Genomic DNA, 16341 nt, shown 5'->3' on the forward strand with positions numbered 1-16341 from the left:
CACCTTCTCTTCAGTAGAAACCGCTTAATTTTTGTATTGAAAGCCTCAGTCCAACAAAAAACCCTCAAACTTCTCTAGTGGCTCTGCTTCTACAAAGATTCATTATACTGCATTTACAAAAAATCTGAAATAATTTTGCCAATACCACCTCATTTATTACTACCTCCCTATCTATCCTTCCTCAGCACAAGGAAAGCACCTATTCTATAAGTAATATGAAAGCAATACAGTCCCACTCCCTCTCCAGCCACCACTAACATGCATAGGATAAGCTATATGAAAGAGATGGTATGGCCAAAAATAACATTTATTTTTGCAGGTAGAGTTTAAGCTGCTGCAGAACTAGATATTTGCTATGGCAAAATCACAGCTTTAATTCATTCAAATGTAACACAGCATTACATATCAAATTAGCACTTCTACTTGCAAGTGACTGGGCAATTTCCAGGTTGCCCTTGCAGGGGAAAGATTATACCAGCTAAAAGACACCAATGACTTCTAAGTTAGCATCTCCCTCCTGCCATGTGCTTTTAATCCAGTCACAACAGACAGGGCAACCGAGTCGCTCTCTTCCCAATCCAAATGTCCTGCCAACCCACCAGTAAAACATAACCAAAGTAAGACAAACAAAACAAACCTCAAAACAAATCTCCCACATCAGCACCATCATCTTTGAAGTACCTTTCTGAGTTATTCCACTGACACCTAAGATTCAACAGTCAAACTCTATGAAAGGGCAGTGCGAGATTAATTCATTTTCATTTACTATGTACTTGAGCCCTTATCTCCAGAAAATTAGCATTAATTCATTGCACTCATTCTGCCAATTAGTTGCTGTTTATCATAGCTTTTTTGAAACTGTAGAAAAGACAAGTTATTAAATAAGCGTGAATGTCCTGAACAGACCGTAAGAAACAGGCTTTGGAACTGAAAAACAATCATGCAGCACTAAGCTAAATTTCAGTTACCCGCTACAGGTCAGATGGCATAGCACTGTAAATTTGTACTGACTGTCACTGTCCTAAACAGCACCAAAAATGGTCTGAAACAGAATGCTACAAAGAGAGACTGAAGAGGAGGGTTACACGGTTTATCTGTTGAGAACCGTGGTGGTGATACGACATCTCCTCTTCTCTTGCATCCCTTCAACTACCAATTGCACCACAGATTAAACTGAATGGAAGACCCGTCCGTCATGGTGCCACACTGCAAACCAAGTGGAAACTAACTTTTTCACATTAAATAATTTCTTGAAGAATTTTCAAAAAGATTATACCTTCACCAAAGTTCAGCTGTGTGGATTTGTACATTCAACACCTGAAATGGCAAAATCTGTTAGAAGTAATTGCTTTTCCTTTGAAGTAGTTCAAGGGGTTTCTTCAGTGAAACACACTGTATCGCAAATATAATCCAAAGATATTCACTCACTGTAAAAGAAGAGGACCTCTTCATTAAAATCTCACGATCTAAACCGTGGTGCCCATGGGTAAGCTTAGGGTCAGGGAACAGGAAATCTCTTGTATTTTCTTCATACGTAGCTAGAATTTTCCCTACTAAAAAGAAAATATATATACTTTAATTGGAAAATAGACAAAGCCATGTAGTACAGATGCCACACACAAGACCATACTGAAACTTACGATAAATTTTGTTCTTTACAAATTAACAGCATGGCTCTAAAAATCATATCACCCTAGGAAATAACCTCATCAAGTTAAATCAGCAGCAGCAATGTGCAGAATCTACTCTGAAAGTATGTTTCACTGTTACTGTGTAAAAATAAAAGAAGATTGTGTTAACTGTGCTGTAAGAGACATATGAGAAGTTTTCTCTAGACAATTCTTCAGTAGTTTTCCTCTTTCTTTCCCTTCCATGCCACAGAAGAAATCAGTATTTTTTTTAATGGCAGCCAATCCCTAATGGAAAGCTGTATCATTCCATATTACAGAATACTAACAGCAGTGCTAATAGTAGGCAGAGTAGTAAGAAAGAAATGTAAGCAACATCAAAATCTTTATCTCAAGATTTTCTATTATTCTGGTTTGCTACTTTAAAAAAATATTTTAAAAACCTTGAACATATATTATAAACAAATTTATATTGTGCTAGCACAGTCATCTCATCAGCTCATGTTGGGCTGTATCACACCTGTCTTTGACCCCTGAAACTAAATTCCTTATGCAAGACCTTTTACCCTCCCACGACAAAAATCCACATTCAGTACGTTTCTTCAAGTAAACAGTGTGGCGAGTCACCTGAGAGGTGCAATCTTTTCCTTGAAAGTACTAAGGACAAGTGAGAGTGCTTTTAATACCACAGTTTCCAAATGAGTCCTCTTTAAAACTTGACTTTATTTCCAATAAAACGCAGATTTACATTATTCATGGGAACACTTGAATTTCATTAAAATAGATTTTTATAATCACACAAACCAATAACAGAAGTATGACAAATCGCTATTTATTATCTTCACATATCCCAGGAGACCCATAATACTTACAGTGAGGATAAGAGTTTTCCCAATGGTCACCATTAAAATGGAAGGGAAAAAAAGTGTCATTCTGAGAGCAAGATTATGCACTCTGAAATTTCACAGACAGCCACTTTGCAAGTGAATTGTGATGCAGTTAATAAGTGTGCACTGGATGATTCCAGTTTATTTTCCATTTTAAAAATATTATCACTTTTCTAAGTCTGAGTATGGTACATTTCAATATTCAGTTATTATTCTCTTTCAAGAATGAGATCCTCTTGATCTATTAATATTTTATATTCAGAGGACTATTTGCTGAAGAGCTTTCTATGTTGTTTGTGTGTTGGAAAAAGTGATTGTGCTGTAATGGGCAATGTCCTCATGGAAATTCACCTATTACATTGCATAATTTATGAAGAGACATACAATACCTGGAGGAACAAGCTGTATTAGTTCAAGTACTGCTGTGTCATCTACAAAGTAAAAAAGTTTTTCCGTGAGTTAAAAAAACCTAAAATGGAAAGTAATTCTCAGAGTCAAAAAACAAGAGAAACAGCTCACTGATTTAAGCTTCATAGCACTGTACTTAGCTGCACTATTTCCATTAAACCACCACCAAGTGAAAATTAAAAACAGCTTGCATAAATACCACAGATGAATACAATTGCATTAGCGGTGTACAAATGACAACTCTAAATGTGACTTGGAACTTGGTAAGTTCTATCCGCTGCCAAATGAGTCCTTCTTTTAAAGAAGATGATGCAAGTTTTGCCACTTTTTCAGGTAACTCCCAGTATGAGGAAACATATTCCTGGAGTTTGAGTTCAGGGTCACTGTTGTCTCACTATAATTCATTATGCTCCATATGTTGCAAAATAAGTAATTTTCTTAAAAAAAGAAAGGAATAATTAAAAAAAAAAGCAAAGATTTATGCTTACATAATTTGAAAATTAATCAAATAAATGATCAGATAAAGGAATCCATTACCTATGTGGAAAACTAGCTGGCTTTTTCATCAATTATGACATTTTACCCTTTTCCTGTTCTAAAGCATGTAGCATACATTTCTAGAGGCATTTTGTTAGATAACAGTATTTTGGTTAAGTTACTAGTCACCAAAGATAGTAAAAAAACTCTGCCTGAACTTAGAACAAATCTATACCGAAAACCCACTAGTGCCAGGGTCCTACTGATTTAGTACATGATATACTATATTGGTTATCCACTAGATTTTCAGAGAACAGGCTCCTGATTGAAAAAAGTATCAGATACTTTAAAAACATTTTGGATGTTTCGAGCCCATACATGCATGACATTAAGGCATACAATGCAGTATACATAAAAAACAGAACCTACATTCCAGTAACTCCACAAGGTCTCCAGGATCAACTATATCAGCAAATGCCTGGAAAATAAATAAATAAATAATAATAATGACACAGTTAATGTCATCAGATGGACCTCTGGGGAAAGAGAAGGGAAAAAAAATATTATTTCTTGACAAGACGGTTACAAAGAGTCCTATCCCACTGGAAAAAGGAAAGGAAACTGAAATTATAATTTGGTACATGATCAAATTCATTGAAAACTAGCAGTTCTTGTCACGTGCTGTCTAGCCATTCAGGGTTACCTCCCCATATTCAAATTAGGAGGTATTGTGAAGAGTTGAACATGTAGAGATAAGTATTGTCTGAGAAAATTTCAAGAGAGAAAGGTGAATTCCTGAATGCACTAGAATTCTGATAGATGATGAATATGTTCTTTAATATATAAGCAATGCTTTAAGCTTCATTTTCATGGAAGTGACTATCCATGTAGATAGTACTGTTCAGGGTTTTTTATAACCTGAATCCCATGTGAATAGATAGCAAGGAATAGCGGGCTTGTTGCACTGGATATTCAGCAGGTAATAGACTTCCCCCTAATTCTGTACAAAAGTCTCAGCAGAGTGGTGTAGATCACTTTGCGGTTCAAGGTACCAAATACTAAAAAACATCACGTACTGGTGCTCCACAAGTATCTAGACCACTAACAGCTATTTTGAAGATGACATACTATTCTCAGCTCTCTTGTTCACCTCTTCTGTAAACAGATCCTGGTGTCTTGGAGTTCCCCTAAATTACACTGAAAACACTATTCAGTACCTTTCCCTCAAGTAGTTTGTGGTACGTTCAACTTTAAAGAACTATAGTCTTTTTTACTCTTCAGCAGCTGCTGAAATTATCACTGCATCTCACCCACATCACTAGAGCATCATTGATGTTTACTCAGCCTGGTTTTCAAAGTGCTAGGGGATGCTTAACGGAAAAGAACTAGAAAGGGCAAAGTATTATTATTCATAGGTAGTCAAGAAGCCGGATCATATCTGTACGATACTGTGTTTCATTATCCCTGTGGAACTAATAATGAAGCTAGTAGGGACTCAGAATATGTGATAAACAACTATAAATTATAAGGCCAGAGTACCAACCTGGGAATTCTGGTGACAAACCATGAAAAAAGTATCTCAAAGGGAGAAAGATGTCACCAAAAAGGCTTGAGCTGCTATTCTATCTTTCTACTAAATTAAGTTGACTCTCCTATATCGTATAGCCTTTGTTCTTCACCTTGCCATAATTTTTAGAACAACAATGTTCAGTTCCTTCCACGCCAGGAAAACAGACACTGAAAAAGGACAGTTCGCAAAAATATGAACAAATACCTAAAAAGTCTCGTCATACATTATAATATTCAGTACGCATAATTCTTGAGTCACTGTGTGCATAATACAGGCACATACCTCCTTTGTGCTGAAGAGAAGCAGGAGTTACAACACTACGCCATTCTCAGTGTGATTACTTGTGCTCAGGGATTTTGCAGTGAGTTTTTGTGGAGTTTGGGATGGGTTTTATTTGGCTTGTATTAGCTCTTGACATTATCTTACCTTTTCAAATACTAGTTTTTCTTGAAAGAGGAGTGGAAACACTGCAGGGACGCATTGAGTTTTTTTGTACTGCCCAAATACAGAGACACTGAGATAAAGTTCCTCTTTGTCTTTCAGCAGCACTCCGGGACAAGTTATCTGTAAGAGTAACATTCATTAAACAAACTGGACTTTAGTTATAGAAGTAATGGCTGTTTTCAAGATAAAAATGAAATAGTCAAGGCTGAAATGGTTGACCTCGGAGAGTCAGATGTTAACAGACTAAAGTGAAAAAAAAATATTTTCCAAAGCAATTCTGTTTGTACAGACTGACCAGGAAAAACTGTTACATCAGGTTCTATATGAACAGTCATGTAGAATGAAGTCTATGTGATGTCAAGACACAAAAACCCATGCAAATTTTAGCCTAACTACAGAGAGAATGAAGCTGGTAAATGTATATGCTTAGATATCCATACTTTGTCCAGCCACCAAAAAGGGCAAGTTTATTTGCAAATACTGTATTACCTTTGCCTTCTAATACATACATGAGAAAAAGCAACTGTAGTTCCGTTCCTATCAGACACATGGCAAAAAGTTTTGTCTGAAATGTTTGGCCACCTTGGACCGTATTCAAGGCAGGGAAGGCTCCTCATTAGGTTGCCAGATACTGACATTAATCTCTCAACTTTCTCCGGAAAATTCTTGTTCTTTAAGTAAGAAGTTGGCATGTTTTTAAAGCTCTGAAGAACATCAGAAGTTCTTACTCATGTTTTCACTGCAAGGATGTACATAACTCATTGCAAAACTATTTGCTATTTTCTCCAAGCCATGTGGTTTTATTCTATTACTCAGCCAGAGAATTGTCACCTTTCACTTCAGTTCTACTGCACACTTTTTATCACCGTATAATAAATATGAGGTTGTCTCTTCCAACATAAGGTTGCTAGAGAAAGTGTTCAGACTTTCAATTGCCAGGTAGAAAGACAAAGGAGGAGAGTGACAGGAATTAAAATAAGTGCTTTGGTTACAGTCTCCAACTCCCAAATGAACATTTTAGTTCAGAAATCCTAACTGGATTTAAAAAAAAACACCTATATAAACAGCAGGAAAACAGCCTCTGGTGAAAGAAATAACAGAAACCAATGTGTGATAGATTATTATAGATGCAGTATAAGCTAAAAAAATAGTGCTTTACTCCTAAATATCCAAGGAGAGGAAAAAAAGGGTTTCCTCTCCATGTAAATGAGGACTTCAAATCTGCAAGAAAAGTGCTAGTATAATATATACCCCAACTGAAACAAACTGTCAAGCATTAAACAGCTTGTGTGACACTCATGCAGTTGCAAATGTGAATAGGAGTGAGAGACAGATTTCATTCATACAAAGCAAGATCCCCCAAACTACATCCTACAAGCCATATTAGCTTAGTTCTCACTTTTTTTCTTGACATTTTTGTAGAATTTGCAATCCCTTTTAGCTGGGGTTTCCTGCCTTTCACCTTAGAGAAGGCAACCAATATTTGCCTATTTATTGAGATGAAAAGTGAGAGGTTTAAAGACATCAGAGAGGGCAAAACTGCAAACAACAGGTGCCATTTATTCTGGCTATCTCTTACAAATCAACATGTGTGGCAAGACAGCACATGTGGGAACTTGTGCTTCTACTATCATCGAGACAAACTGCACAATTCACTGCCTGGGCTGGAACACCAAGTCTACCTGTTCACGTAACTTTAAACCAGCTCCAAAAATGAATGACATGTATATAACTGCAGTTCACGAAATCTTGTAGTATGTGATGCATGGAGCTGAACAACACTTAAGACACAAACTGAAGCTCTTATCTGACTTAAAACTGTTCAGGCAGGATGAGGGACCATTTTAAAAGCTGTAGGAGTATTATCTATGGATCAGCTAAGGAAGCGGGATATCAATGCTGCAGTTAGAACTGATCTTACAACTAACCAGGAAGACATATGTTGATATATTATACATAGGATCAATGTCTAGGACACTGTTCCCCTGGACTTCTCTGCTGCAGTTCCCAGGAGGATGGAGAATGTGTACCAGCCGTATTGCTGGGACATCATAAATAGCAATTAAGAAATCAGTGAATTCATTTCATGGAAAAGAACAGAATTCTACTGATACACAACCCCCTATGGCATTTGTTCGTTACACACAGTCCTAAAACTGTAGCTGCACATGTAACCAATGAAAAAGGCAGGCCTTGGAAATTCCCCTTAATTGGCCCTTACCATCAAAACAAGAAGAGTTCCCTATGAAGGGCAATGGACAGTATTAACTTCTGCTGAGTGCAAGCTTCTAGACAGAATAGCATTTTAGACTTAAGAGTTGCAAAAATAATCTTCTCAGTGTGAAGAGATGCCATTTTAGTCTCCTTACCCGGCAGTAATCCACAATGCTATTAATTCATCTTAGTGCTTAAAGCTTTACCTACCTTCACTGCCACATTTGTGAATTCTCCATGTAGCAATGGCATGAAGAATAATGTGAATTTCATTCTGTTGCTACATAAGCAATCTAAATGCCAGCAGCAGAGGTAGGCACCAAAATTAGTCTCAAAAGAACAAATAACAATGAAATCTCAGCCTGAGCAATCATGAATTATTCAATTTCAATTAATGGCAGGATAAACCAAATAAGGTCTTTAACTAAGGTTTTCCATTTTAGAAGAGCAGTCTTTCAGAAATGAAGAAAGCTAGCAGTGAGATAAACCAAAGAGCCGGTGGAATCAGATCGGAAAAGATCTTGGAATTTCATTAAGTCAAAAGGAACAAACCCCATCTGTATCCTAAAGCAAGGGAAAACCAAAGAGGACAGAGCTTCTGACACAAGTGGATAGGTTGCAAAGAGGGTTGAGAAATATGCAGAGCATTGTAAAAGAACAGGAAAAGGAATCAGAAATTTGGACAAGACTTCAGTCACAAATAAAGTGAAGTAGGAGAAAACAAGTGGTTGTAGGATAAATCAACCAAGATGTGAAAACATATCTATGTCCCAAACACAACTGAATATTTTTCCTTGGTTTTAATGATACTTAATACAGGAGCAAAAAAAAAAAAAAAGAATGAATGATGGAAACAGAAGTTACCCAATATGCATGCCTGGACCAAGGAGCCAAGGCAAGGCTCCATCATAGTCAGCTTAGGTTCTAAAAGAATGTCATTTTTTTGCTGAATCTATACATAAATAAAACCTATCTTATGAAGACAAGGATAGTACTATCTGCTGAAAAATAACAAACATAAGGCCACGTGAGGCAGAAAGAGAGAGCTGAAAAATTATAACCCCATCAATCAGATTAAATATGCAAAAGTAAAGAATAAAGATATGGAGGGAAACATGACTAGAAAAAAGCACAGCAGCGCATGTTCCATAAAAAATAGATCAATCAAGCAAAATTTGACTTTTTCTTGAAAGTCTGTTTTCTGGACAAAGGATATCATATGGTGTCACATGAGAAATTATTACTTATGATGCAGAAGATGGGAGTTAGTATGAAAGTCCTAAAGTGGTACAGAACTGGTCAAAGGACAGCATCAATAATGTGCAATACTGGGAGGTATCAAGCTGAGGGTTACTATTAAAAATGTTACTCTATATATCCTGGGATTCAAGCATTTTAATATTTTTAATGACCTTGACACAGGAAGTCAGAGCGTGTTCATAAAATGTTTCCAATTAAAAACCAGAAATCATCAGAGGTCAAGAAAAAGATACAGAAAAACCTGTTTGTGGGATCACAGTAATGGACAGGAGATGCACCTACTGCGTATTAACAAGCTTTTGCTTTCACTGAGGGGGTTAACCTTCAGCGTTGTTCTGAGGGGAAGATGACGAGTGTGTAAATAAATGACAGCATAACTGCTGTGCAGCTGTGAAGAGACTACTATTAAGACATATAGGATGAATATCGGATGTTTTTCCCCTGACGTCACCTAAGGCAACAGGGTGATCCCATCTGGAATGCGGAATTCGATACTGATCCTGATCAATGCACATTCAAATCAGAAGAGTAGCACCCATCTCTAAGATGATCAGAAGACTGGTGAGACTATCACACAAAATACTACCAGAAGAACCAGGTCTCTTTAGCTGATAAAGATCAATTGTAGAATGATGGAACAATTGCCCAAAAAATACATCCAGAGAGCAAACACCAAGGAAGGAAAAAAAATTATTTAAGTGAAAGACCAGTGCTGATATTTCTCTAAGAGTAGGGCATCAACTAACCAGAAGGAAATTCATGCTGGAAAGTTTTCAAACCATCACAGGAGTAAAATGCTGAAGTAGGCTCCAGTGGGGAAAAAAAAGGAAAAAACAAGTGGTTCAAAAACCAGACTAAATACACTTGTTAAAGGGTTATCTGAGAGAAATTATATAGCATAGCATGGATATAACTGAATGACTCACGTGTGTTGGAAGGGCCACCCAGACCTGTGTTGTCGATTTCCTGTTCTGCCCTTTTCCACTATTATTTGTAGCCTTGAGAGCAGGGTGAGTAACAAATACCCAACAACTGAAGAAGCCTGACCCTGGGGGGAACACCTTCCCTGTACGCTCTCCTGGCACACAAATAGCTCACAGCAGTAGGAGTAGAAAAGGAAAGCACATCTACTTTCTAGGAACAAGGAGGCTTTTGCATTATGAAGACGAACACTAGCTGTTGAGGCCGCACAGCATCACCATTAGGGTGATACCCTCACCATCTATGTGTAGAAATTCACAGCTCTATTTTAGAGCAGCCACACAACTTTGGGAACAACTGTGGCCGAGCAATCATGAATAACAGGTCTGTTTCCCCATACATACTTTCAAGATCTTCACTTGAATTTTTTGGATGGCACCTCAGGTTTTCCTTTCAGCAGCAAGTATTCTGGCAGCACTTGCCCCGTAAGGAGGTCTAACCTCTGGAATACAGCGACCAGGGTGTACAACGACCAGAGTAACAGAGCACTGTCTACTGCAGCTACTTCTTAAAAGTTATCATGATACAGACTCTTATTTACTCCCAGCCTGCATGTAAGTAGAAAACTTTGCAAAGTGCACAAGGAACACGATTAACGTAAAAACTTTCCACTTTCACACCTATTGACCCCACACACATGCGCACACATGCACACACCCATGTAGCAACCAGGTGCTTCAGAGCTGCCCAGTGCCACATCCAGCCCCTCACAGACACCTCATCGCTCACAGGGGCGCATATGCCACGTGCAAGCTGCTGTTTCCTGGGGGGAGGGTTTGCTCTGTTTTTTTCAAGAGTGCTTTTCCTACACCGTACAGCTTCCCTAAAATCAGTGTCTCTTAAAAAAGACCGTTTCCACAGGAAAGCGAGAACTATGAAGGAGCATGGCTGCTGCCAGCAGCAGCAGGGGCACAGCGTCGGGCCGGCGGAGGATGCGCACACAAGAGGGGCAGAAGCTGCCCAGGAGCCAGCCTGAGCGGCAGTTCTGGCGGAGGGCGGCCCCCCGCTCGGCAACGGGGCCCAGACCAGCCTCCCTGAGGAAACCCCAGGCCGGGAGAGAAGGTGTCGGCGGCTGAGGCAGAGCGGCGAGGCGGGAAGCGGCGCCGGAAGGGCAGAGCGCGGCTTCCCCGGCAGAGCGCGGCTTCCCCTCCAGCCCGGCCCGCCGCGCCCCGGCCGAGGGCGGCGGGACCCGCGGCCCGGGCACTCACCGAGCGGACGTCCAGCTGCAGGACGCAGCGCAGCGCTGTGCGCGGCATGGGCGGCCGGGCTGGGCCGGGGGCCCGCCGGATCCCCGGCCCCGCTCCGGCTCCGCCGCGCCGCGGGGCCGACGCCGTTGCCACGGCAACCGGGGCCTTCCGGCCGCGCGCACTGCGCCTGCGCGCCATCCCCCGCGGGCGGGCCGCGGCGGGGCTGGGCCGGGCTCTTCGCCTCCCGCGGGTGCCGCCCAGCCCCGCTCCGCCCCACTGCGCTGCCGTTCCGCCCCGCTCCGCTCCGCACCGCCCCGCCGGCTCAGCCCCCACCTCCCGCAACGGCCCGCGCTCCCCCACGACTCCCACAATGCTTTGCGCGGCCGCGCCTGCCCTTCCCACAGTGCCCTGCGCCACCGCCAGCTGCCCCTTCCCACAATGCCCTGTTCCGCCGCGTGCCCCGTCCCGTCCCAGCGCGCGCGGCCCATCAGCGCTCCCGCGCCGGGCCGGGCCGCTGCTCCGCTCGGCGGCCTGTGTCACAGGCGGGCGGGCGGCTGCCGGGGCCTGCCAGAAGCGGAACGGTTTCCCGTCCCTCCGCGCCCTGCAGGACAGCCTGTCACCCTGGCGGGTGCTGTGCGCAGAGCTGGGCCGCTGGTGCGAACCCGAAAGCGGCCGGCGGAGTGCTGGGAGCCGGGCAGGCCGCACGCTCGGGGAGCGCTGCTGTGGGGCATCTGAAAGGAGCACAAGGGTCGGATGTGCCTGTAACCCTCTGGCCTCCCGGGCCTCCTGCGTAAGGTGCCAGGAGAGCCATGCTTTCCGAAGAGGGGGACACGAAGTTTAACACAGCAACAGGGTTTAACAGCTAAAAACGACTGGACTGTCATACTTGTTTTTGACCTGGTTTTTGCTTTTGAGTGTGCTTGGATTTCACCTACATCCTGGTTTAGGCATTTGAGTGCTTTTGACTGTTTGAGGACCCTGTTTTAGTGTCCCTTGTGGGTGAGATGCAGAGTGGATGTGGTGTATTCTGACCAGTCTCATCTATAGAGGCATGTCTCTACACACATACCTGAAACTTACCTTTGCATGCCTACTTTCCTGCTTACATTACTAGACAAATCCAGATTTTGTGCCACTGATTTTGATGCCAATATCTTTGATGCTAAGTTCTCAGAGTATTTACAAACACATATAACACCAAAATAATCTGACTTTATGTTTTGGCAACTGCGATTAATTTCAGCCTCGTACTGTGAGGGGTTGTAAACTTTTACATATTATTTCCAAATTCACAAGTACAGCTGTAGATGGTGAGAGGAACTCTGGACAATTTCAATTGCTTCCGAAAGAGAGCAGCGGCTCAAATGCATCCCATGGCTTGCTTTGTTTTAATTTTATACTTGCAAAGAAGAATTGTGCTAAGTGATCTGGAAAGAAATGGCATTCTCAATATGTTTTGATTTAAAATATTTTTTTAAAAAGGAAACTATACAGAGAACAGAATATGTCAGTGCAGACAATAGTGAAATCTATAGACGGATTAAATACCACTACTAATACTTGATTCCAATCTTTTGAAATAAAAAGTGACTGGAAATGCAGGTCTTATTTTCATTAATGTGACTTTTTTTGTCTGAGCAAAAGACAGGAGTCTGTATTTGGGGCCTGTAAAAGACTCATTTTTGAATCACAGACCTCTAATACATATATTAAGGAGGGGTTGACACTTGGATAAAATAATTTCCTTTGCATTATCAGTCTCAAGGTTATGAATAGCGTTCCAGGGTTAATGAGAAGAAAATTCTCAAAAATCCATAGCCCCAGATGGTAACAGTATTTAAATGGTTTATTGCTTATTTTCGGGTACCTTTCATATACATGCTTTTTGGAGGGAAAAATAATGTGTTAAAGATTGTGAAGTATGAGATATTATGGTAAGTGCGGCCATATAAGAACAGAAGATAGATAAATGCCGAAATCAAAAATGGCATCATGTTTGTGATGAAAATTTAATATCCATGTGCAGTGCCCTGGAACAGAAGTACTTTATAACCCTTGCAAAAGAAGCGCAAGGCAGGACAGAAAGCTTCTCCAAAGTGATAAGGCAGCAATAAATTCCAATGCTTTTCTGTGTTAAACCAAGGAAAATCTGGGGTAGACTGCAGGGATATGCACTCTGCACAGAAATGCTTCTCCATCCCTCTGGTCTGCGCAGTTTCTGCCACTTTGCCCTGCTGGGCCTTGGAAAGAAAGGCTGCTGCTGCAATGTTTCCTCTGCAGCCCTTTCTGCACCAGTGTGAGATCCATCTGGACCTTCTCACTACGATGAAATGCATGATGCACTCTTACATTTGCACTGCGGGAGCAATGATGCAGGAATTTGGGAGACAACGGGAAACCCTGACTTGCAGCACAAATCCGTTTGCTAATAAGCAAAGCTGATAAGCAAAACCACAGAAAGTGGATGGTACTTTAATAGACCTGAGGTTTTAACTGCTATAAAGTTTCCCTGCTGTGAAAGCATATGAATTGCTTTGCTTTAACAAAAGTAAATCTTCTTGTAACGCTACTTATACTTAGTTCCATGTAATAAAAGAGCATGGATGACAGCTTTGCATTATGCTGAGGTTTTTGCAATCTCCTCCATTTAAGAGCTTCATTTTTTTCTGTCCTCCAGGCCCTCCAACATGCCTGCTATGGAAGAACCCTGATGTCGTCAAAATATTCCATACTGCTCTTATTTTTGTCATTGCAGCCAAGGGTAAATGATAAAAGAGTGAGGTTGCACTAGTTTAAGATAATTATCACAAGATTTATACCATAGTGTTGCAGTGCTCATGACAGTCAGGCCTCAGAAGCTTCTGTCTGTTGAAATATGATACAAAACAGGTAAAGTGGGAAAAATGGAAAGAGTCAGGTTTGCAAACAGTGGCTATTCTAAAGTTCAGAATCTAAAAAATACTGTGGGTTAGACAGGATTAGATCAGATAAAACTGGAGATCAGAGAGCAAGTCTAACATCACTGATGTGGTCAGAGACTCACTTGCGAAGAAGCCAAGACTGATTTTCTTCTTAAGCTTGGGAAGCATTACTCTGGGTGCAAAGTGGCACTGCACAGTCATTCTGGCCATAAGAATGCAGGAAATAAAGGAGCTTTCCATTTTTCCACCTTCTGCTTTAGTTCTTACGAGTGTTGTCAGAGAGCCGTTTCTGCGTACTTTAAGCCCCTGATGTTGACAGAGCAGCCAGAAGAGACCTCTGTGTCTTACTGCACGTCGAGCCCTTTATTTAGATATCATCACTGGGTACGATACTCTTGTCATTAATAATGGTGGAGAATTCCAGGAAGACATCTGCTCAAATAACAGCAACAAATTATGAGATATGGAAAGATTTCCGTATTGGAAAAGGCAAACAAACAAAACATTAGGACTGTTTTACTTTGGAGAGGAGAAAAGTAAGATGTAATACAGAAGAGGTACATAAGGGATTGAATAATATGTAGACATAGGTTCTTCTATTTACCCATGCCTATTTATCCTTTCAAAGGACACATGCAATGAAATTAAAAGACAACACAATCAAAACTGATAGAAGAAAGTACTTTAGATAGTGGAACTCATTATCACAAGATACATTCAACAGTGTTCAAAGCAGAATCAGAGTGCTTTAGGGACCCCACAGGACAATACCCACACGCATTACTTATTTTGATCGTCTCACTCACTGCTGGGTTAAATGTGCAGTTCACAAAAGTCAATTCCTGTGCAAAGAATTGTAGTTGAGGAAAACAGCCAGCAGAAGTTAAGACTAAACAATCCCAGTACACTGTAGAGCAGAGCTGGAAGAATTTTGTAATGTGAGAGATTCTAATAGGATCTAAGGGGACCAAAGTGAATTGCATTACTGCAGAGAGTAGTGTAATGGGGAAGGTAGAGTGTTAGATTATTGATGAGGATGGAGGATGGAGATTACCTGAGGGTGTCAGCACACTCTTCACAAAATACATTTTCATCTAATCTTTCTGCTTTAAAGCAGGAAAAAATGTTGCCCAGAAGTTAGCACTCATTAATATCTATTGCTTTAGAAAAAGGCCACAATGATTTTGTCGATCCCGTCTTATTGAGCATCTTGCTCTTTCTTTATGTGCAAGGACCCAGCTGGGCAGAGCTGTAGGCTTCCTTGATGCACCTACAAGTGCTACAGCAAGAGGCCACCTGGTCGTGTTGTTATGCAGGCAAAGCAGTGACCTTTCATCCCCGTGCCCTCCCCGTCTCACTAGTGCCTAGTGAAGAGCATTTTTCACTACACATCTGGAGAAACTCAGTGCCCCTTTAACATTTCATCATGGCTCAGCCACGACAGAGCAGTTCTGCTGTATTGCTGCGAAATCCATACTTGCTTTGGTGGATATACCATTAACTTCACTGATCCTTGAGGTATGTCGTGCCTGCAACAACAACAACAACAAAAACAAAAAGGCAAGTGACCTAAAGGCACTGAAGTTTTCTGAACATGTAAGCTGTTTTCCAAGTCTGCTAAATTCTTCCTTGGCTGGCTGCAGCTGAAGAAGAAATCAAATCTGATTTGATTACAGCCACTAGAGGAATATTCCTGATCTTGAATTCAGTTGTAGTAATTGGAAACTCGCGTTGTAAAGGAATGATCTAAATTCATCTAAGAGAGAACTTCTATGAATTAGTCTTATGAATTCACAAATGGTACAGATACAATCAGCCAAGGCAGCATTAGCTTTGTACCCCTAGAAAGTTCCTGGGCTCTTCCTTACTCAGTTCAAAAGAGGTAACACTTTCTTTTGTGTTTTGCATATTTTAAAAATTGTCTCAGATGGAGACATTGCCCCAGCAAAGTTTTTGCCTGAAACAAAATTCTTCTAAGTTATAAACCCCGGAAAATAGGGGTTTATAATGGGACTGCTGATAGACCCTTAACAATAGCATTGTGAATGGCGCTGCTATAATTAATGATACTTCAGAAAGATTTATGGTCCTTAGACAGAGATAAAACAGAAATATCATTGCTTCTTTGCCTCCCATCATTTTATCCCCTATGAAATTTCATGTGAAATAAGTCAAATGAAAAATGTAAGCTCTTAATCTTTTCCCAGAGTCCTGTCTCTCACTTGATGAACACTTTTGCAGAATAAATTAGAGCTTTTTATTCCTTATGTATGTACAGCTTTGCATTTAAAAAGCAAAGAAAAGAACATTGTCAGGCTGGCAAAGCAACTCAAGACGATGGTCATGGAGGAAGCAGAAATTACC

General features: G+C 40.9%; 1 protein-coding gene across 3 annotated transcripts in view; it reads right to left on the reverse strand.

Annotated features, from left to right (window-relative positions):
- Window positions 1–11254, reverse strand: part of SPATA6 (spermatogenesis associated 6) — a 45656-nt gene extending 34402 nt beyond the window's left edge. Inside the window, exons 1-5 of one of the 3 annotated variants that reach the window (XM_055815250.1) lie at window positions 11078–11254; window positions 5397–5534; window positions 3830–3878; window positions 2905–2946; window positions 1429–1550 (exon numbers count right to left, since the gene is read on the reverse strand). In XM_055815250.1, the coding sequence (XP_055671225.1) occupies window positions 1429–1550; window positions 2905–2946; window positions 3830–3878; window positions 5397–5534; window positions 11078–11254 (528 nt within the window). Of the gene's footprint in view, window positions 1–1428; window positions 1554–2904; window positions 2947–3829; window positions 3879–5396; window positions 5535–11077 lie in introns of all 3 variants that reach the window. The other 2 variants (XM_055815249.1, XM_055815251.1) reach the window with 2 other exon arrangements.
- Between the last annotated feature and the right edge of the window lie 5087 nt (window positions 11255–16341).

The sequence above is a fragment of the Falco peregrinus genome, chromosome 10, assembly GCF_023634155.1.
Source record: "Falco peregrinus isolate bFalPer1 chromosome 10, bFalPer1.pri, whole genome shotgun sequence".
In the NCBI taxonomy this organism is placed as follows: Eukaryota; Metazoa; Chordata; class Aves; order Falconiformes; family Falconidae; genus Falco; species Falco peregrinus.